Here is a 23,080-nt window from a genome sequence, read left to right as displayed (position 1 = left end):
TATTCCTGTGAGTTCTTTTTGCTGGAAGTGTCATTCTTTATCTCTTGGTTCAACTTGAGCTGTAGAGGAGGCATGTCCAGTTGAACAAACACGATTGTGGCGCTCAACCAAGTTACCCAGTGACTTCTAAAATGGGTTTTTTTTGTACTTCACATAAATCCAAAATGATTGTGTGTTAGCTAGTTAGCGCAGCTCAGACTTGGTGAGTGGACTTAGGTTCAACTTCTCTTACAAACTATACTGAACACATTCCAGAATTAGCTCCAGATCTGTAATTTTTCCTTAATGTTTATTCAGCTATTAGCATAAATATTTAGGATCTGCCTTCGTATGTTCAATTTACTTTCTTGACCACCTGCGTCAAATGAACCAACTATAAATGCATGTGATGCATGCTGCAGGACCTTAATAAATAGATTAAACCTATTCATAGAATGGTTGTTCTGTATCTAAGAATCAAATTATCAAGTCTTTACTTGTTTTCTACCAAATATAATAACAGAATCATTCTATTTTGAAGGGGCCTTTTCAGATCCATACACAGAGCTGTGTCATTTCAAGGCCACGTCCAATTGGGTTTTAAATGTCTCTGAGGAGATGGGGACTCAGTGTATTCTCTGGGCCAGTGTTTGAATGCTGTTATTGTAAGAAAGTTTCCTTATTTTATGTTAAAGCAACATTTCTTGTGTTCTATTTTGTGCCCATTGCCTCTTGTTCTGTCATTGGACACCAGTGAAAAATCAGTTTCTGTTCCCTTTATTTTTTCCCATCAGGTGTTTAGACACATGGATAAGATCTTCCCAAGCCTTCTCCTCTCTAGGCTACACAGTCCTAGATCTCTCAGCCCCTCCTCCTTGTATGAAAGGTGCTCCAGTCCCGTGATTAATTTTACTGTGCTTCACTGGCCTTTCTCCAGTGTTGTCTATGCCTGTCTTGTATGCGGGAGCCCAGAACTGAGCCCAGCACTCCATATACATGAGTAGAGAAGGATCCCCTCCCTCGACCTGCTGGCAGTGCTTTTCCTAATGCAGCCCAGGAGGCTGTTGGCCTTCTGAGCTGCAAATGCACATTGGTGTCTCATGATCAGCTTGGTGTTCACCAGAACCCCAGTGTCCTTCACCTCAGAGTTGCTCTCCAGGTGATCAGCCCCCAGCCTGTAGTGATGATAAGTGTTAGACCTCTGCAGCTGGAGGGATTTCCCTCTGTTGGATTTGCTGAGGTACATCGTGGCCTGTTGCTCTACCCTGACCAGGGTCCCTCTGAATGAGAGTACACCCATCTGGTGTCCTCCTCCCAGCTGAGCATCCTCTGCAAACTTGCTGAGGGTGGACTCTATTCTGTTATCTAGGTCATTATGAAGATGTTAAGCAATGCATTCCCCTGTGCCAGTCCCTGGAGTACACAGATACTGATTGACCTTCAACTGGACTTTTTACTGCTGATCACCTTTGGGTGCAGCAGTTCAGTCAGATTTCAGTCCATCTCTGCTCTAACTTTGACAGACTATTGAAGTAGGAGCAGTGAGGCTGTGGTAAGAGAAGGCTGCTACAAGAACAAAGCTGTCAGAAGCTTTGTTAAAGCCACAATAAACAGTGTGTCCACAGCTCTCCTCATCCACTGAAGAAGTCATCTCACCATAAAAGGCTGTGAGGCTGCTCAAGCATATTTCTTCATAAATCCATGCTGACTGTTCCCAGTCATCTTCATCCAATCTTTGCAGGGATCAGGGTGAGGCTGACCAGCTTTGTAGGTCCCTGAATTACCCTTCTTTATCCCCTTAGAATGGGAGGGATATTTGCCCTTTTCTAGACGTTAGGAATATCCCCAATCACCTCAACCTTTCAAAAATTGCCAAGAGAGGCCATACAATGTCATTAGCCAGCCCCCTTAACACCCATCAGCCAGGGCCCAGAAGCCTGGCAACAACCCATTTCACTGTTCCCAAAAGTGACCTGAGGAAAAGTCTTGTGCTGTTACTTTTGCCCAACTTCTGCACTTTGCTTTGGGCCAGTCTTGAGTTTAGCATGAGCAAGCTTTCATCCTTGAAAAATCTGCCTTCTCTCCTGTGCACTCTTCTGCCTGGGATTCTCCTCGGTAGGCCAAAATCTGCTCTCCAGAATTCTGATTTTGTAATCTGCTTTTTACCTTGCTCTTTCTCCACAGGATCTGCCTCTCATGGTCACTGCAGCAGAGGCTGCCCCTGACCTTCCCATCTCAGTCTCTTTTTCCCTTGTTTCTAAGTATGAGGCCCTGCTGGTGCACTTGTTAGGTACTCAGTCACCCTTGTTAAGAAGTTACCGCAACAGCACTCCAGAAACTTCCTGGATTACTGATGCCTTGCTGTGTTGGTCAGGACAAAAGCATCTTTGCCAACTGGCTGATGGATCCAGTGCATCCCACCTTTTTCTAGAAATCAGTCCTTGATTAGGAAAGCCAGTCCCATGTATGTAAAAGATGAGTCTCAGCTGCTGACACCAGTTGTGCAACCAGTTGTTTGCCCACAGGATCTGCCCTTTCCCCTCCAAGAAAATAGGTACTAGTAACTAAGACCTTCAAATACTGGAAAGATTTCAGCTTTTACATGCAGGAGAGACAGGAGTTCACTTGCAGTTCAGTCTTCTTCAGATTTCTGTATGCAAATGTCCAGGGTCCTGTTATGTGTAGCTAAAAACTGTCACAGTTTTGTCTTCACTCTTCCAAGCTGTGGCCAAGGAGTTCACTCTGGAATAGCTAAAGGAAAATTGGCTTGTGCCCTAAGTAAGACTGTAGATAGTCTTTTGAGAGGTGTTCTTGGAAGCTTTCTCACACATTATCACAGGAATAGTTAAACTGTGATCTGTATTCTTACTCCCATATTGTTGTAATGCACATACTTGATAACATTTACTATTAGAATTATTCTAGATAAGAGCTACTAATTTTCATTTAAAGGATGTATTTGATGGGGAGGGAAAGTTTTATGGAGAAGGTAAGGATTCTGATCTCCAATAATTCGAGTAGGATGAGATAGCTGTCCTCTTCTGGAAGGCTCAAACACTGTGCTAGCCTGTGTTTCCATTCCATGACTAGTTAAGGATGCAGTTTCCCAAAACATCCGGTGAGTGACACAGAGTGATTTACTTTTAGCCTTGCCTCTATCCCAGTGCCAGGCATGCTTTCCTTTCTGTGTCTCATCTAGTGGCTGGGTGTCTGCAAAATGAGTTGATTCACCTTCCTAAATCAGAGAGCAGGGGGAAGGATCAGAAAAGATTATTTTTCCATCTGACATGTTAACATAACCTGATGTTTTTGTCACTGGGAGAACAACTCGATCCAACACAAAGGAGGAAGGATATGTCTGATTATGTGACTGGATGTTCATATTTGTGGAACTGTTTGCATCTAATGAACTGATTAGATTCATGAATTTCTTTTGAGCAGCACAGAAAAAGGCTTGGGTCAGAACAACTTACTCTGGCAAGCCAGAGCCCGCATGTATGCCAGTCGTCTGGCGACTACTCCTGTTACAGACAAGCTGTTTTAGCAAACTGTAGATTCAGAAAAACCCAACAGTCATTTTTTCTGCCTTTTGGTAACATTTGGAAAGCTTTCCTTAAACTTTCATATGACACTGCTTGTCATTTGTGCATTAAACTGTAAATGAGTCATCAAATGCATCTTGTGTATATCAAGTTTAAAGCTACAATATGGTCTAAATAATACAAATTGGCTGAAGTTTTAAAAACAAAGAAAACATCCTCTTTCAACTGAATAGCAGAAAGGAGGTTTTGCAAGCTGTGACTTGAAGAATTGCTATTTAGCTTCCTATAGGATACTTCAAGTCTGGTCTTGTTTTGTCATTCTACCTTTCTTGGTGTTGAGTTAATCTTTTTTCAGAAGAGGAAAGATGCCCGCAGTTTAGGCCTTAAACATCAAGGTTTTTTGTTAGAATGCTCTTATAGATGAGACTGATTTTTCTGTGTATATAAACTTAAAATCAGATCTGAACAGCAAATTAGATAATCCCCTAGAGCTATCGTGGACCTTGATAGTTTTCACTCGGTGTCCTGGGTGCCTTCAGACTTTATTTGTCTGTGGATATGACTGTGGATATGACTATGACTGTGGATAGAATGTTTCAAATATATATAAAAATTTATGCTGAAAACTTACTGGCAGAAAATAAGTTTGCTTTGCCTACAGAGAGTGCAACATGAAGACAACACTGATGTAAAATTATTTGATTACTTTACTTGCTTTATTATTAGTTTTAGACAACTTTCAGAAGTTTATGGGCAAAGAAATCAAAGTATTTTGGTCGTGTTGTTTGGATTTGCAGATTGAAATCAATTGATCTTGTTTTGGTCAATTAGATTCCTCTGAAAACTTTACCCTTGGGATTCTCAGACCATGGAGGTGATGCATTTCAGCTTCCCTTTCTGGAAAACCTTGGCCTGTGTATTTAAGTAATCCTTGATTGTGCATCATTGCACAAGGGAAAGCACAGCATGAGATAAACAGTGTACTCATTTTCGTTTGGGAAGAAGAAGATGCTGATTTGGGGAGTTGGTTTTTAGTTAAATACAGTCCCAGTTTTAAGACAGATATTTAACAATTTTCTTCTAGCTTTCATGCCCAGCCATCCTGCCAGTGTGGATGTTGTATGTGCTTGGTGGCACCAGAAACATACACCCAGGCCTGACAGTCATGGGCAGAGCCCCCAGTGCCATTCAGCTGGAGAAAGTGTCACTGGGGTGTCTAACCAGTGTTAGGTATCTCTGTTCAGACAACTGAGCCTCGGTCCCGGTGTTAACCCTGAGGCAGGTTATTTGGCTGTAGTAAAAGGTTCACTGATATTCTACTAACACAGAAGGTTCTCCACAGCTGCATCCTTTGTGGCAGGATGATGGCTCAGTTGTCTTGTCTATGCCACATGGAGTTTTCACGTGACAATTTAATTGCTCATTTATTTTAACAAACTAACAGTATAGCTGCATTAGCTTCTCCTCAGATTGTGTTGCTGAGTTTGGTAGATGCAGTTGTATCTTGATACCTTGATTCAGACATTCATCTTTCAGTATCACTATCTATCTATTTTTTTAGTTTATTTTGAGAAGTCTCTATAAGGAATAGATAAAAATATTTTTCCAGCAAGTAACAATCACATGGATAGGAGCTTGTCACTGGCAGCTTTGAGTGTAGTTTGTCTTTGCCTGTTTTGACCTCAAGTGCTGAGTGTGTGGCTCGTGCTCTGACAGAGACCCACGTGCAGTTCTGGCTGGAGACACTTGGAGAGTGCTCCAGCTTTGGAAGCCCTACAGGCAAACGGTATCTTGAAATATGTGACAGCTTCCAAGGCTTTTTTCTTTAAAACACCTCAAAGAATTGAAGTAATTTGGGCTAGTGGAAAAAAAAACCATTTGGCACCTGTTCTATCTGCTTCATGCCAGCACCAAAATATACATATATAGAGGGAGCAAATGCAGGACTGATAGAAGGCTCAGGTTAATGAGAAATGGTTTGGGACAAATGATTCATGTGATTAGGGAATTAGTAGAGCTCAAAAAAAAGTAATGAAAAAGGGATGAGGCTAGTTACAAAATCAGGCTGCAGGGTTATGAGTCACCAATATGATACAGGATGGAAATTCCTCTCTGTCTGTGCTATGGACTGAACACTCTTCCTCCCATGATGTGATAGAAGAAAATAGGTTGGTAACTCTGTAATAACTTGTAATTGGGAGGTATGTGTTTTGGTTTGCTCTTGCTTTCAGTCAATATGCTTTTACATGGTAGGTGTGTGGATGTGTCCAGATTTCAGTTGTATAACGACCTGTATGCAGCAGACGTTATTGTAGACCTTGCCTCTTGTCATCAATGGCATGTTTTCTGTAGCTTTCAGAATCTGAGTGCTGGTTTGGATATTGCATTGGAGGACACTAGAAGTCTTGCAAGTATTCCAAATAGTCGTTTAAGTGTGTATACCACAAGTCTTTCCAAGACAGTCAGTAGGAAATCTATTTTGGGGTCTAGGAAGGTAACAGAAAATGAAAGTGAAGTGTTCTCATCAGAAGTTTTACACTTTTTACTAATTCTCCTAGCTTAAAAAATGCTTGATTGATTTTTTGCTAGGAGACATGCTACTTTATTTTCTTTCATTTAAAAATAAAATTACAATTATCAACAGACCAAATATAAACATGATGGTAAAAGGAATCATTAATACATGATATGAAAAAGAAACAGGTACTTCTAAAGGAATAAACTTTATATTGCAACTGAGAGTGGTAGATGAAACATAGTCATCAAACAGAACCAAAGTACTATAAACCAGTATCTCACCCAGGGCTACAGCTGACTGGTCTGAGCTTTCTCATATTGCCAATGATTGGAAGGAGATTTTTTTAAAGAAAGTTTCTTGACAAAGAAGTACAAACATTTCTCATCTTTTTCACAACTAAGAAGAAGGAAAAAAAGTCAGAAGCAGCAGCATGATTTCAGTCTTTTCACCATATGACGTATCATAAAGCTGATGAAGCACAAAGATCACAAAATGAAGAGCATCAAATCTGCCTAACAACAAAACAAAAGAACAGATTTTAATTGCACATCTCTTTCACAGACTTTCTCACTAATTATTTCAATTCCTTGGAATTTGTATCCGCTCAGATCCGAGCTCAGGCACGTGTCTGAAAAGGAGCAGAAAAAACAGTAAAGATTTATACAAGTTATAAATTCACTTGCTCAGCAGTGCAGAATAGCTGATATGCATTGTAATGCATTCCCCACTTCTGTTTCGTACAGTTTAAGTGCATTTAAAACTTCTGTTCTGGATGAAAGAATTTTAATACTCTGTACTATGCAATAGAAAACTAAGGAGCTGAACTGCCTGGTTCTCCCTTTGCCTTTAAAAGCATGGCCTGAGCTACAACCTGATGGAAAGCAATAAGCAAGAACGTCTTTTTTTTCCAAGAGTCCAGGATTTTTTTCCTGAAATTTTTTCTCAGATTTGCAGAAAGAAACATAGCGCTGCTAAAACGTAGTCTAACACACCACTTTTTCATTGTCAGGAATGAAAAGTGGGTTTATCCACTTGAAACCATGGAGATTGTTTAGAGTAATCACAGTACAGTGATTACAGTGGAATTTAATAGCTGGAACAAAATCTTCCTGACTGTTTTAAAATGGATTACAATATGTTTATGATTGCACCCAGCCTGCTGATAGCATGAGCAGTAACCTCTTGTCTCAGGCTTTGCAAAGGAGGCCTTATGGCTGCCCCCTGGGCATTGAATGTGCACCAAGTGTCCCAGTCTTGTGTTGTCAAGGGAAGATGGAATTATACCATGGATGAAATACTATTGGCCATTTTTGCTATGTATTGTGTGCATGTGCACTTTAAGTGTGTCACATCTGTGTGTGGTTTGGTTTCCTGCTCCTGGTAAGTTTTGAAATACACAGAGATACCACTCTTGCATCCAAACAAGCACGAGAATAGTTGTATAGTATAAAACAATGCCTAGAAAAATATACTGGTCTGTATTCTATTATTACAGTATTGTTATGATGTGATACAGTATTGTGTGATGTGATCATGGAAAACTGGGGATGTGTTACTGCAGAGGCCTATAACTATAGCTAAATAGGATATTGAGGTACATAGATGTGTTGTTCCTGACAGTGTCCCTAGTGTAGCCCTAAAGGCACAGAGGATGGGCTTAAACTATCCTTTGAGTGCCCCATGGCAGCTAAAATCTACAAGCTTGGATCATTATGCCTGGCAACAATTGCAATATCAGAGTACATGCTTATGTTTGCAGGCACTGTCTCCAGTTTCATTACAAGAGGAAGTAGGACACTTTCTCAATTAAATCCAGTTAATGGTAGTGGGCTCTTATTTTCCTTTTTCCTTTTTTTTTTCCTCGTTTTGTTTGGGATCTATGACGTTCAACCCAGCCTTTGCTGAGAGTGATGCTTTGTAAGAAGTGTTAGCCATGACTCATTCTCTCTTGACTCAGGGGCAAGTGTACGCCACCTCCTTCACAGGCTTCTGAAATCAGAACATTTTTGCAAAAGTGTTCTCACTTTTTCTTTGGCACTTTGTCTATTGCACAATTACTCAAGTTCTCACAATGTCAAGAAAGACTCAGCAGTGCTATGTTTTAGAAAGGTGGAAAAAGTAGGTACTTACTTTCCTACTGAGGGGGAAAAAGTTTTAAAATAACTTTCTGGTATTTTATTTACCCAAAGACGTGCAAGGAGAAAGGGACTTCTAAAATTCCTGTGGCTATCTGTCATGATATTGTCCCCTTCACTAATCACAGACAAAGCATTGTCTTTTACCCTTCTGAAAAGCAGATTGTGGCATACCTGCTATTCATGACAAGCCAGCCAAGTGAAAGGTGATGGCTTCTTTCCATGCCCCTGTGTTTCTTCTGCTACACAGAGCTGCAGGATTGGGAGGGATGTCACAAAAGCTGTTTGTCTCCTGTGCATGGAGAACCTAGACAGGCCTCAGAGGAGCTGTCTACCTTCTTCTGCAAAGTGTCCCATGAGGAGATCCCAAAATCCATGGCCACACTGTCCCACAGATCAGGGAGAAAGCTTTTACTAACATAGTGCTTAACTGTTCCTAGCTCTAGTTAAGGACTTTTCTGTCCTTATCCAGTGGGACTGTAGTGGGTTGGCTGTGGCTCGCCTCCCAGCAGAATGGGAGAGAAAACAGGAGGAGCTGAAGCAAGAAAACCCATGGCTCAAAATAATGACAGGGAGATCACTCATCATGTAATTTTTTATGTCAGGCAGACTCAGCTTGGGGAATTCAATTTAATTTATAGCCAGTTAATATAAATATTTAATTCTAAATCAGGTATTGGGAGACAAAAAAGACAAACATTAAAATATTTAGGGGAAAGACTGTCTCTTCTTTTCCAGGCTTGCTTCACTCCAAGCATGTGTCCTTCTCACTGCCTCACCACAGCATCACTCTTACACCTTGTCACAGCTGCAGGTGGCAGTCAGTCCTTTTGGAGCAGCTGTGAGCAGTGCAGGGGACTGGGGTCAGAATGTCACAGTTTTTCTCTGCTGCTCCTTCCTTCTTGCACTTTTTCTGTTCTCTAGTGTCCAAGTCCCTCTGAGGGTGTACCTGCTCCTCATGAAGCAGCTCCTCATCCTCATGCCATGCTTTTCTCTCATTCCCATCTCCTGCACTGTGGAGCTGGCTAGAGCTGGGTGTGCCCATCATGGGGCAATCTCAGATTTTTCTCACAGCAACCACCCTGCAGCTCCCTGCTCCCAGAACCTTTCTGTGGGCACCCATTGGTTAATTGCTGTCCTCCATTTCAGTTATTTCCTATACATGGAAGATTGGTTTGTTCTTCCACAAGCTGCTTTTTTTCTCCAGATTAGCTAAATATGCTTCCTTCAGCCTTTCCCCATAGGTCTCCTTTTACTTTCTTTTGAATCCTTTCCATTTCATCTATGTCGTTATAATGCCATGCCTGAAACTAGATGTGGAGGTAGGGCAAGGACTTGTCTGCCTTTGGAAAATGACATCATTGCGTCTCCTGCCTTACCGCAGACAGTTATTGCACAACAGACACGTTTTGTTGTGCTTTTGTCTGATCACAATTAATTGTCTCAGCACAGTGTTTTAAATACACGTTAATTTCTCCTTCTGAAGTACATACTAAGCATATTCTTAGTTTTGCCAATGTTGATTTTGGACAGTCTCTCCAGTTTGCCTAATTTGTCCCATTGAGTGCCTGCCATCCCCTTGGGCTTGGAGGCCTTCTCCTCTCTCATTCCCTGTTCACACAGGACCTTGTGGAGCTCCTGTAGCAGCTGGCTTTGCTGTCCCTTCCCCTGCTGCTGTGCACACCTATGCTCCTCTGCTACCATTTCCTAAGCAGAGTGCACTCTCATGTTGGTATTTTGGACCTCCTGCTTTCCCTCACCACGTCTTTGAGCTGCCTGTTACACCCCATAATTTTGGTTGGGCTATGAGGATTTTTAAAAACCCCTACTTATATTTTTCTTTGCTTGTCAAATCTGTGTACAGGTAATAAGTATGTTTGGAAACTCTCTCCCACACTGTTTTAGAAATGATGGCAGTGTTTGGGCAAGGTTCAGACAGATTCCCAACTGCCTTTAGAAACCATGGAGCAAGTGAAGAGCATGGCTATGACATCTGCATTTTACTGAGCTCCATTTATGGTCACAGAAAAAGTCGTCTAATAAAGAATTTCCATGTGTGTGTTTCAGCCATGGGAACAAAGAAGTATTTTCTTGTCGAGGAATCAAATTGGCAGTAGATTGGTTTTTGGAAAGAGGCCACAAGGATGTTACTGTGTTTGTGCCAGCGTGGAGGAAAGAGCAGTCAAGACCCGATGCTCTTATAACAGGTAAGCTCCATCTTTGCTTGTTTGTTCAGTGCTTTGCCTGGCAGGAGTGCTACTGCTCAAATGAGCAAACCTTCAGCAATGAAAGGCTGTAACAGAGAGCACCTTTGGTGCAGTAATTGTGATCTATAGGCAGGGAAAAGACAAAGCAATGCCCTCACCAAGTCCTCCTGCTCTGTTCTGATCATCTGCTTAAGTTTCCATACCATTGCTACTTAGTTCTTGAAGAATGTAGTTGCCTTTTCTAAAATCTGCTATGTCTGTGCAGCATTAGTAGCAAAGAGGTTTGAAGTTAGTAATTTGTTGAGTATTATTTCTTGTGGAGAGCAGATTCTGCCAGGCTGGCCTGTCACTGCCCATGCTTTGGGTTATGGGAATTATCCAGACAGAAAAGGAATGGTTCCCCTCTTTGTCATTACTATTAGCAAATAGACAACTTTTGAAAATTTTGATTTTGAATGTGTTTATCCTAGATAAAAAAAATCTAATGTAGAAGTATTTATTCCTTCATCAAATTAACAGGTTCTTTGTGAAGGCTGGAGAGACATCCTCCAACTGCCCTAAAGTTGAAATAGAATGGAATTGGGGGTTAAAAAAACCCTAGAAGTTAGAGAGGAGGAAGGGTTTGTTTATTTTAGCAGGAGGAGGCTACACAGCTACCATTAAAGGAGGGGAAGTTTTTGAGACTAATAGCCATAGCTTCTAAAAGAATACAGAAGCATGTTTTGACTGCCATGTGCATTTTCAAATATCTAGAAAGATCCTCTCAACACTTCATTCCATTTGCTTGATTGCTGCTAGAATAAAGCATGTTAACACAAGGAAACATCTGGAAAGCTGCTGTTACCCTGTCAGCACTGGCAGTGTGGAGCCTTCATCTTGAAGCCCTTCTCTTTTGCTGTACTGGTGTTTGGGGTGTGAGAAGAGCATTGGCTAAGAAATAAAAATTTTACCACTTCTAATTGTGGCATCTGCTTGAAGTTTGTGTAGGGCTAAGTGCCCCAAAAGGTGTTTCAAGAAAGCAGCAAGGCAAGAATTGACCTAGAAATCAGTTTTCCATGTGTCATCATGGACCCTGAGAATGGGAGGAAGATCAGAGCAGGTTATTGTATCTTCTGTAAAAATATTGCATCTTCTGTTTTCCTCTAAGGATGCAGGAAGCCTGTGTGCCACCAGGCCTGTAAAATACCTGGTGCTGACACACTGTTTCCAGAGATACGCACCTAAGATACGCGGCCAGCTGGAGTTCTGAAAAAGCCCTAGGTGACTAACATGGGGATGGTTCTAGAATGTCAGCATTCCCGAGAAGCCTCTTGGACTGAACAACAGCCTCATCTTTCTTACCAGTGCCCACCAGTAATCACATGGCAGATTTTTTTTTATTCTTTCTTAGCAGGGAAAAAAATCACCTTCCATCTCATTCTCACTTATTGAGATGGGTTGAAATCAAAAAGGTTGCATTTCATTTAAAATCGTGTGCTTTTTCTACTAAGCAAATAAATGCTTGTATCAAATATATTGCTTATATGTAATATTAATGCTGTATTTCTCCCTGTTGGATTTTTTTTTCTCAGATGGAACATGTTCCCTGTCAAGTTTCTTATGCTACAAAACAGTTGAGTTGAGATCTTAACCATTGCTAATAGCCGTGACTCATATTCACTATGCAAGCATCTGCTGTTCTAGATGTAGCCTAGTTTATTTGTGCATTTTTCCTTCATAGTTTGTCTGCTCCAAGGAGAGTGATAGGTAGGAGAATCAACATAAGGGATAGATGCCCCATTACTGGGTACAATGTCCTTTGTAGCCTGAGGTCTGTCTTTCAAAGCTCCTTGGGAACTCCAGGTTCTATACAGAAAAAAGGGAAAATAAAATACTTTTGGGATATTTGAGTGACAGATTGTGTAGAACAAGAAGGAACTACATAAAATGCTAAATATGTTTATTTAGAAGGTTGAAGAGAAATCTGTCTGGCTTTGATAAGTACTTAAATATACATGTGTAAACCATCCAAGCAAAAATACAATCTAAACTATTACTGGTGTTAACAAAAAAAAAAAACAAACCAAAACAAACCACCACAATTTTTGCTGTTGGTTACAAAATTACATCAGATGCCGTTCTGGGGAATGCTGTTAATATTTGCAGAGAGCTTGCTTGTACAGAATATGAGTTTTCTAGTCCTTGTGGGTACCCCCTTCTGTTGATGGGCAGAGACTTTCATGAGACTGTCACATTAATATAAGCTACTGGAATTCTTTCAAAAGATGTTTCTTGCTGGGTTCTACCAAGGATCTTAGTTACAGGAAAACTGTGGCTATACTTGGATATAGTCTTTGTATTCAGTGGTGTTTAAAATGACCCCTTTAGCCAGAGGAGTTTTGCACAGGCATTTTGATAAAATGGCTGTTCTTTTGAGCCACAGGAACATGAACAAGATTCCCTGTGTTAGTCTTAGAGAAATGGTGTGGAGCAGGAGGCTTTGATTTGCTTTTAGGGTTTTTTGAAAGTATTGGCAGAAGACTTCTGACTATAAGTTCTGTTATCATGTGTGGGCTATAACGTATAAAACATTTTTTGTCCTAAATGCTTGGACTTTCTTCCTCAAGTCTAATATCTTTAGAGACTAAACAAACTTTTTTCTTTTCTTTCTTGTTTGGCTTTTGATTCTTATTCCTTGTAGATCAAGAAATCTTACGTAAGTTGGAGAAGGAGAAGATTCTCGTGTTCACTCCGTCGCGGCGCGTGCAGGGGAGAAGGGTGGTGTGCTACGATGACCGATTCATAGTCAAGTTGGCCTTCGAGTCAGATGGCATCATTGTCTCCAATGATAACTACAGGGATCTAGCTAATGAAAAGCCAGAATGGAAGAAGTTCATAGATGAACGCTTGTTGATGTATTCTTTTGTTAATGACAAGTAAGTCATTCTGTCTTTACATGTGACACTGAAATAATCGAGGAAAGGACAGTTTGAAGATTTGTTCAAATTTTTCATCTTACACCCAAATCATTAGGTATATGTAGGAAAACAGGAGGAATAGTCAATCATAAATTTGATCTTCTTATCATAAGTACTTGAAACTGTTTCTGTAGCAACATTTTTATGTCCTTTTATGCTGTTTTTTCCTCTTTGGTGTATGTCAATGTATATTTGATGTATGCTATGGTGTAATATTCCAGCTCTGTTGATATACTGAACCAACATTTCTGAGTGCCTGTGGTTAGACTCCTAAGTCCTAGAGTCATAGAAGAACCCAAATTGGAATGAACTTCAGGGGGTCTGTAGTTCAACTGTCTGATTAGACCCATCTATAGTAACTCTACCCCAGCCTACAGATCCAGTGCAGTTACTGCTGGTGTCTTTGTGTAGTGGGAGGCACTCAGTGCTCCCCTAAGCAGGCACTCATGTTGAGGTGCCTGAATGCTGATGCAAGAATCAGCACAGTTTTGCAAAGCTAGTAGTGGTGTTTTAAGAAATGGCTGCCTGTATTGCACCCTTACTTTTGATTTTGGGATGGGTTATTTGCAGCCCTGCTTTGCCACAAAGCATCAGCTGAGCTGGACCAGAGGTGTCCTTAGCATCTAGAGGTGTCCACACAGTCTGTTCCTGTGACCCACCTCTAAGGCAGTATCTGCAGCAGAAAGGTCGCTTTCCAAAACTGCTCTTGAGGTTCCCGGATTTAAAAACATCAGGATGGTAGGTTATGGTGTAGCACAGTTATGAGGTTCTTGGTCATTGCATGAGAAATATGAAAAGGCTTGTTTGCTTCCATAATACTTTGTTCTTTCTTTGTAGATTTATGCCTCCTGACGATCCTCTTGGCCGCCATGGTCCAAGTCTGGACAATTTTCTTAGGAAGAAGCCTATTGTGCCAGAGCATAAGAAGCAACCATGTCCATATGGTAATTTGATTTAACCCATCAATTTTTATGTACTGGGACTGGGGACCAAGATCCTGCTTTATTTTAGCACTGCCAAAACTGTTTAAAATGCTTTAACATTGGTTTTAACATTGTTATCTTAGCCTGAGATGGGTTGAAATGCTGAGCTGATGGTGGAAACTGGAGCGATGTTTTCATGTGTTACTTAAAAAATATTTCTGTCTACCAGTTGAACTAAAGAAGCAACTTAATTAATCATTCATTAGAATAAATCCAAATCAGCACCTAAATTCTGCTGGTTCCAGAAGCCCTTTTCTAGTGTCATGAAATATTGAGGTTTTCTTCCAGAGAATTAATTGAGTTATCTAAGTTTAGCTACTGAGCATTTCTCTACAGGCATCTTGACTGAGCTGAAACCTGCTGGCCTTATGGCTGTAGGACTTCCCAATTAAATTTTCTCCCTGTATATTGCCTTGGCTCAACACAGCAGGTACAGCCTCCCTGGCAGTGCCACATCCAGCTCAAAACTTGGCTGGTAGAGTTGGTCTGCATTCCCATCAGCTGCAGGACTCTGCCACTGCCTCTTTTTTCCCCACAAAACAGGAGAGCAGCTCTTAGAGCACACCCTGTGCTGCACAAAACCAATCTTGTTTGCAAGATCTTTCAAATCAACAGTAAAACTTCAAATGAGGGGCATTTCTGTTATTTGATGGCTAACAGATTTTGTTTGAAGTTTTTAAAATCTGATTATATTTGTACTAATAGGGAAGAAATGTACCTATGGACACAAATGCAAATACTATCATCCAGAAAGAGGAAATCAGCCTCAGCGATCCGTAGCTGATGAACTCCGTGCCATGTCTAGAAGCACAGCTGCCAAAACTACGAGTGAAGGAGGACTGGTAAAAAGCAATAGCGTTCCCTGTAGCACTAAAAGCGAGGGCACTTCAGAGCTGAAGCGGGCTGCTCCAAAGAGGCAATCGGATCCTAGTATAAGGACTCAAGTGTATCAGGACTTGGAGGAAAAGCTTCCCACCAAAAACAAATTGGAAACCAGGTCTGTACCTTCTTTAGTTAGCATACCAAGTTCCTCTGCTGGAAAACCCCAAAGTACTGCACCTTTAACTAACAGCCTTCCATCCGGAGTTCACTTCCCACCTCAGGATCAAAGACCACAGGGACAGTATCCTACAGTGATGATGGCAACCAAAAATCATGGAACACCAATGCCTTATGACCAGTATCCAAAATGTGAGTCTCCGGTGGACGTAGGGTATTACTCTATGCTGAGTGCATATTCAAATCTCAGCATATCGGGACCGCGTAGTCCCGAGAGGCGCTTCTCCCTAGACACAGATTATCGGATTAGCTCCGTAGCTTCCGACTGCAGCAGCGAGGGGAGCGTCAGCTGTGGCAGCAGCGATTCCTACGTGGGTTACAGCGACCGCTCCTACATGAGTTCTCCTGACCCACAGCTGGAGGAGAACTTGAAGTGCCAGCACATGCACGCCCACGGCCGCCTTAATGCTCAGCCCTTCCTGCAGAGCTACCACGAGCCCCTGGCTCGAGTGCAGAGCTACAGTCACGAAGAACCAAAGCACCACCACAAATCTCCCATCCCGTACATGGCTGTGCATCTGCAGCACGCAGCAGTCGGTGCTCGCTCCAGCTGTCCCAACGAGTACTCCGCGCCTCAGAGCTCGCCTCATTCGAAGGCGCTGCACCTGGGGAGAGCCCTGGTGTCCACGAGGATAGACAGCATCTCAGACTCGCGCCTGTACGAAAACTCCCCCTTAAGACACAGGAAGCCTTACTCTGGCCAGGAAGGGCTGGGAGGCTGGGATAGGCAGAGTTACGGCATGGATGCCTACGGCTACCGCCAGACGTACTCCTTGCCCAGCAACCCCACACAGCCGTGCTACGAGCAGTTCGCCTTCCAAAGCCTTCCCGAGCAGCAGGAGCAGCCCTGGCGCGTCCCTTACTGTGGAATCCCCCCGCAAGACCCCCCAAGGCTCCAAGACACCCGGGAGAAGGTTTACATTAACCTCTGCAACATCTTCCCCCCCGATCTCGTGCGCATGGTGATGAAGAAGAACCCTCACGTGACGGACGCTCAGCAGCTCGCTGCTGCCATCTTAGTGGAGAAATCTCAGCTAGGTTATTGAGAGATGACGCATCTTTGTGGTGTCTCGTAGTTTTCAGCTCAGCTCTAAGGCTGAGGGAGGTTTGCTACAATAGCATTTGGGATCTCCTTCTCAGCAAGGAGGTTATATAGTAATCCGTTTATGTGAAATACTGTATCATGGAGTCTGTATGTATAGCCCCATGCATTGGAAGTACCAGAAAAGTTTTGTGTTCTAGTTTGAAAATTTTTAAATGGCTATTTTCACATCTGGAGGATGTTCCAGTTTAAATTAATATATATATATATTAAAAAAAAATCTGTGGTCTCTGGTTATAATCTTTGGTGCATCAGGGGTTTATATGCAGCACTTTCTTATCATTGTTACATTTTGTTGGGATTTTTAGTTTCATTTTTTAACTTGCTGGATGGTTATCCTTGGGCTGTGAGATATTAATCTGCAGAATGAGGATTTTGCTACTTTTGGCAGGGAATTTTCAAGCCAATTTTCAAGCCAAGTTTCTGAACTTTTTAAACCACCACGAGTATGTCTGATGTATGTTTGTTTGTTTTTGTGAACTTTTTTGTGCTGTAATCACCTGTTTGTAGAAATCAAAGATTTCCTACAGCACTGACTTCATTTTTTGAAACAAATAACTAAGTTACCAGTTAACAGTGAAATGGGTAACAATATATTGGTAATTTATAGTATGGCACTTTTCATTGCTTTCTTTGTTTTGCCTAAATAGTTACATGTTTTTGTTGATGCAGTCAATTAGTAAGATCAGATGCAAACAGAGGGGGAAAAGATTTTTTTTTAATTATTTATGGATATGTTTAAAGCCTTATTGCCTGATTTTCAGAGGTACTGAGAATTTGCAGCCCCCTTGGGAGCTAAGAGAAACTGCAAATGCTCAGAACCACCCCAAGCCAGGCTGCCCTGTTTCAGTTCCCGTGTGTTGTTATTCAGCTCTGTGTATCTCTGGTCAGTAGATGGGGACCTGAAACAGTCGAGTCCTGTTTAGTTGTTTTATCTGTTTTTCTTTTGTATTGCTGCACAACTGTACTGGATAAAATATGCTTTTCATAAAGTATTTACCTGTTTTTAAATGAATTTAATTATCTCAATGCAAGTTTTGTATTTAAGATACTGTTTGATTTTTCTTGCTATTTATCAAGGCTGGCCTGAAAAGGTTTTGTGTGTTCAGGATATGCAACATTTATTATCTGCACTATGGTAATGATATTGTAGCTCAAAATGATAACTTAAATTTTTTTTTTTTTTTTTTTTTGGCTGGGGAGGGGAGGGTTGTGGGGAGAGAAGATACCATATGTGTTCCTGGAGTTAGTTTTTTGCTTTTTGCATTGTGTAGGCCTGATTCTTGCCACAAATAGTGTAGTTTTAGAAATAGACAAGCCAAGTCTGTTTTAGCATTAGTAAGGGATATTTCTGGTTTAAAGTCATGGGTTTTACTAGCACCTCTTAAGCTTTTTTTTATATATATGAAAAATAGAAATAGTTTTTGCAATTGACGTCAGATATACTTCCATGACATGATCAGTTGCCAACAGTTTTAGGTTTCCATCCATTGCAGTGATGTTCAGTGTTAAAAAAATGTCACTCGTTTACACTATTACAGCTGATAATTTTGGTACACTTGCTGGAGTTTTAAGTAAGGCCCTGAAGAACCAGAAAGTACCTTTTACTGTTGATACAAATTGTATCTTTTTAACTGAGAACTATTTTGATTTGTAGATTAGAAACACAAATGTAAAATTATAACTAGTCTTTTGGGCAACATTTTATCCCTTATTTAAAAATTAGAGATTTCAGACATAGAATAGATTTAGGGAAGTAAAAGTAGGTACTTATTTAGGTGTCTGTCTCAATTTCACATACTAAAACAAAAAAATAGACTATTGGCATCTTCTTCCTTCTAAAGTCTTTGTAGTGGAAACTCACTAAAATAAAGGTAAAATGCTGCCTGAAAATGATGTCCAAGCACCTTTGAATACGAAGACATTTTCACTACTTGTGTGACACCGTGTGTTGCAGCAAGTAGGGTTTGGGTATACAGTAAATGCTTCTAAAGAGCATTGTGCTATAGACATATCCAATAATCTGAACCATGTTCAGCAAACCATTTCAGTACATGGTGCTCCTGCAGCTTCCACTGCTGGAGCGCTGCAGGTTCTGCCATTGCCTGTCCCCATGGCATGGCCAGAGGGGCTCTACACCATCTGTCCTGCGTTGTCTGTTCAGGGAGAAGACCTCTTCACCTGTGGCAACAGTTTTTCCCTGGATTTGGTTGGTCACCATCCGTAGAGCATGTTTTAATGTAGAGATTGATGCAGCGCTGACGCTGAGGTTCGGACTGGGAAATAGGTTTCATCTTAGTTGTATGCTAAGATTTGGTTAAACTGAATTACACTGAAGTACTACACCATAGTGTAGATGCAGCTGTTTTAATAATGCAGTTATTGTGTTTGTGGTTTTAATGGGTTTCTACGTTTATTTTTTGTGTAGGTATTTACTTCTGCCAAAAGTTCAATTCCTTTAAGCATGAACTGAAAGGTGCATATATAATAGAAGTGTTTTGTGGTTTTTCCTGTGGTGTGGGCACCAGGCTGCTCCTGCCATGCACATGTCACAGTCTGGCCTAGAGCATGGGCTCAGCAGGCTTGGCCACTGGAATATCCGTGTAAGGAGCTGCCCAGGCCAGATTTACCAGTGTCCATTGCCTCAGCACACAGCCAGGGCAGTGCTGAATCCCCAAAGGGTGGTGATCCCTAGGAATTCTTGTGATAGGTTCTGTGCTTTGCACCCAAGCACTGAAAATGCTTTAAAAATACAAGAGCAGGAGTAATTTGGTGGATTTTAATGTTGTGCAATGATGTGCTAGTTCCCCTTAGACTCGCTTATGTTGGGTAAAGGAAATTTACTGTGGACAAAATATTTGCCTTGATACTTCCTTTTGTTTTGCTGTGGTAACGGAGGAATTGTGTGTGAACATCTCCATAATGAGATCAGTCTATATATGTAACAACTTCTGAAGAGTACACCAGTAACAAACATGGATGCAATGATTGATACTGGTCAAATACTACCTTTGTCTATGTACTTGCATTGATGCAAATAACTGAGCTGTAATCTCCCATGATCCTTAAATAGCAGAGCTAATTCAGTGATGCTCTCTTGGCCCCAGCTGAGTGCCAGAGATGCAATGAAGGATTTAGTACCTTCAGGTTAGAGCTGTTCCTCAGCTGAGAAGAGGGCAAAACTTCCCTTTGTCCTCAGTACGTGAGAGTTGTTTTGATACTTAGCAGAAACTCTGTATTTTTAGATAAAATCCCAAGCTGTTACAACTGCATCAGTAATAGTATATTGATATACAGTATTTTTAATGCACATACATTAGGCATCTCCTCACAACTGTTTTCAATACAACAACATGTTGCAAGTATTTAAGAGTTTTTAAGTATGTCCTGTAGGTAACTAACTTTGAGCTAAATATACCCAGGCTATGACAGTATTAATCACTTTGTTGTTTTTTATTTTTTCAAATATGTGTTATATATATATATATTTGTATATATACACACATATATTTGGCAAGTGGGTTTAAGATACTGCTAATGGTCTGAGGTAAGATCATACCTTTCCAAGTGTCCCATTTTCTTTGGTATGTCTGAATTGTAGCTTGGTCCTGCATTGCAGAGTAGCTCTGATGTGTTCATGTGACACCGAAGAGAGACGGCGAGGGGGGCTGGGGAAGCCCTCGAAGGAGACTCCTGCAGCCTCGGCAGGGGCAGATGTAGCTGAGATGTTGATGAACTTCTGCTGTGAAAGTTGTAGCTGATGGGGAACGCTTTCCACAAATACCCAAGCTGCCAGTGTAAACCAGAGTACCTCACTTGGAAGGGGACCCTGGGGGCGTTTGCCCCAGCAGGGTGAGCGCCGGAGGACTGAATGCCTTGGGGGAGAGATGCTGCAGCGTCTTGCCACAGTAAGAGACTACCAAAACATTTACCAGCTTTATCAGTTGATGGCTTGACCAAGGTATTTTCAATGTGTAGAGCTTGAAAAATGAGACACAATGCTTTCCTGCTCTCTGGGGCATTTAGAAAAATACCCAACTGACTTTTCATTGCTACTGAAAATTTAAAATACTGTGCAATTAAAAAGATGGTTAAAAAAAAAAAACCTTAGAAATTATTTATTTTTATTTACAGTGTGACTCGCTAATTTATTCCTTGCATTATAAGGCCATGGTGAAATGCTGTTTGTCGAAGTTTTTTTATCATAGGAACTAAAACTGCTGAGAAGAAAAAGCAGTAGATTTAAACTTAAAATTCTATGGCCTTGTTTTGTTTTCTGTAAAAGGGCTGAGGTTTTCTAAATGTCAAATCACGTTTTATATATTTTGTAAATTTTAGAGAGGCATAGTTTAAGAATTTTGTTCAAATTAAATATGTTTGGGCACATTGTTTAGGCTTATCATGTAACTGAACCTAGAATCACCTGTATTAAATGGTTTTTCCAGCTGACCTTTTGCTCAGTAACACAAGAGATGTTCACATTTCATCTTCAGATGTTCTAGAATATATTTCTTAAGGCTTCATCAGAAGTTACAGACCTAGGCACCCAGTCACCTAGGAAATGCACATTTGTGGAAATACTATGTGTGGTTCATAGTTATCAGTGTGCTTAAAATAATTTTCCACCTTCCATTTTCAGGTCTTAAAGGGTTGTCATAACTTGTTCTTGGGGTGTTCATCGCTCTGTCTACCCTTTAAGCTAAATGATTGCAATAGTTCTCGTTCCCTCACACACAGGGGAGGGCCCGGGCTCCCAAACACCAACAGCTGCACCCGACTGCAGCAGAAGCAGAGGTGTGGGCTGGTTCAGTGGTGTGGGAGAAGCTGGGTCAGAGCTGTGGGTAAGTGCAGCTGGGCTGGGACCTTGAGGAGCACAGCTGAGAGCCGCCTCCTGCCAAGCACAGGGGAGACCTCATTGGTGCTGACCGGTCATTCAGCCAGGATTGCCCTTGGCAGGCTTTGGGAACACCTACAAACCGAATTTACTTAGATGTTTAAGCACATCCATCCTCTCTTTTTCAAACTGTAACAATCTACTCTTTGCCTTATAAAACAAAACCTCTCTGCTTTTTTTTTTTTTGTAGAACAACCCATTTTCTTTTGGGTTTTTTCTCAGATAAATTAACCATGTGAGATTTTCTCTCAGATAAACTAACCATGTGAGATTGGCTGGTTCATTACTTTTTATTTATCTAAATGACATTCTTAATGAAACTGAAATTTAAGAACTGCTTTCCCAGCATACAGTAGAGTATCCTGTGAGGAAACAATGCAGATACAGCAGCAATAATTGTATTTTGTAGCTCTTTTCCAAGTCGTTATCTCTGTATTTGTGTTGAGTAGGTGAGATTTTAATATTGTCCTGAAGTCCACTGTGGCAAAACCATTAGCTAAAAATAATGTTTGGGCTACTTGATAAAGCAATTGTCAAACTGGCTCTTCATTCCCTCACTGGTTGTTCTGTACTGTTTCTGTGATGTGACTTTTCACATCTTAAAACCACCTCTAAACCATACAAATAACCATGTAAATGGATTCTGCTTTTAGAGAAAAAAATAAAGATTAATTTTCCTCATTGATGGGCTGGTTTTGTTTCATAAAAAAAATCTCTAGAGCAGTTAGCAGTGAGTTATAGACAGCTTTGTGTTCTTAGGTGCACAAAACCTGCAACAAAACTGCTCACTTTGAGTAAACTGGAACAGTTTCAGAAATAGAATCATAGAAAGGTTTGGTGTAGAAGGGACCTCAGAGATCATCCAGTCCCAGCCCCCTTGTCATGGGCAGAGACACCTTTCACTGGACCTGGTCAGCCTGGCCTTGGACATCACCAGGGATGGAGCATCCACAGCTTCCCTGGGCAGCCCATTCTAGTGCCTCACCACTGAGGAAGAATTTCTTCCTAACATCTAATGTAAACCTATTTTATTTTAGTTCAAAACCATTGCCCCTTGTCCTGTCTGCCCATACAAAGAGTCCAATCCCTCCTTTCTGTAATCCCCCTTAGGACCCTAGAAGGTGCTGTAAGGCCTCCCGGGAGCCTCTCTTCTCCAGGCTGAACAAACCCAACTCTCTGGGTTGTCTTCACAGGGAGGTGCTCCACGCCCTCTGATCATCTCTGTGCCCCTCTGCACCTGCTCATACAGGTGAGCTGAGGACCCAGAGCTGGATGCAGCAGCGTTGCAGGTGGGTTCTCACAAGGGCAGGATCCCCTCCCTTGCCCTGCTGCCCACAGACAGGATACAAGTGGCTTTCTGGCCTATGAGGCCACGTTGTTGACTCGTGTCCAGCTCTTCATCCACAAACAACCCCAGATCTCCACAGGGCTTCTTTCAGTAAGTTCTCCTGGTCTGTACTCGTGTCTAAGGTTGCTCGGACCTACCTTGCACCTGGACTTGTTGAATTTCCCTCTGGAGGCTTCCTACCCTCCAGGGATGTCAGCTGCACCACCCAGTGTGGTGCCACATGCAAACTTGCTGACGGTGCTGTCAAGATCTTAAAGAGCACCAGTCCCAGGAAAGAGCCATGAGGGACACCATCCATCACCAGCCTCCACCTGGACATTAGGGCATTGACCACTCTGGCTGCACCAGTCCAGCCA

The 23,080-nt window shown here is 41.6% G+C and overlaps 1 protein-coding gene across 3 annotated transcripts in view; it reads left to right on the top strand.

Annotated features, from left to right (window-relative positions):
- The window catches only part of ZC3H12C (zinc finger CCCH-type containing 12C), a 44,101-nt gene extending 22,054 nt beyond the window's left edge, over positions 1 to 22,047 (top strand). For all 3 annotated transcript variants that reach the window (XM_064717934.1, XM_064717926.1, XM_064717916.1), the window contains exons 3-6: positions 10,242 to 10,381; positions 13,062 to 13,296; positions 14,176 to 14,282; positions 15,027 to 22,047. In XM_064717934.1, coding sequence (XP_064574004.1) covers positions 10,242 to 10,381; positions 13,062 to 13,296; positions 14,176 to 14,282; positions 15,027 to 16,426 — 1,882 coding nt within the window. In that variant the 3' untranslated portion in view covers positions 16,427 to 22,047. The remainder of the gene's footprint in view (positions 1 to 10,241; positions 10,382 to 13,061; positions 13,297 to 14,175; positions 14,283 to 15,026) is intronic.
- Positions 22,048 to 23,080: the final 1,033 nt, after the last annotated feature.

Source organism: Zonotrichia leucophrys, chromosome 1, assembly GCF_028769735.1.
Source record: "Zonotrichia leucophrys gambelii isolate GWCS_2022_RI chromosome 1, RI_Zleu_2.0, whole genome shotgun sequence".
NCBI classification, from domain to species: domain Eukaryota; kingdom Metazoa; phylum Chordata; class Aves; order Passeriformes; family Passerellidae; genus Zonotrichia; species Zonotrichia leucophrys.
Note: the sequence above shows the minus strand (reverse complement) of the source record. Positions and strands in the feature narration are given on the sequence as shown.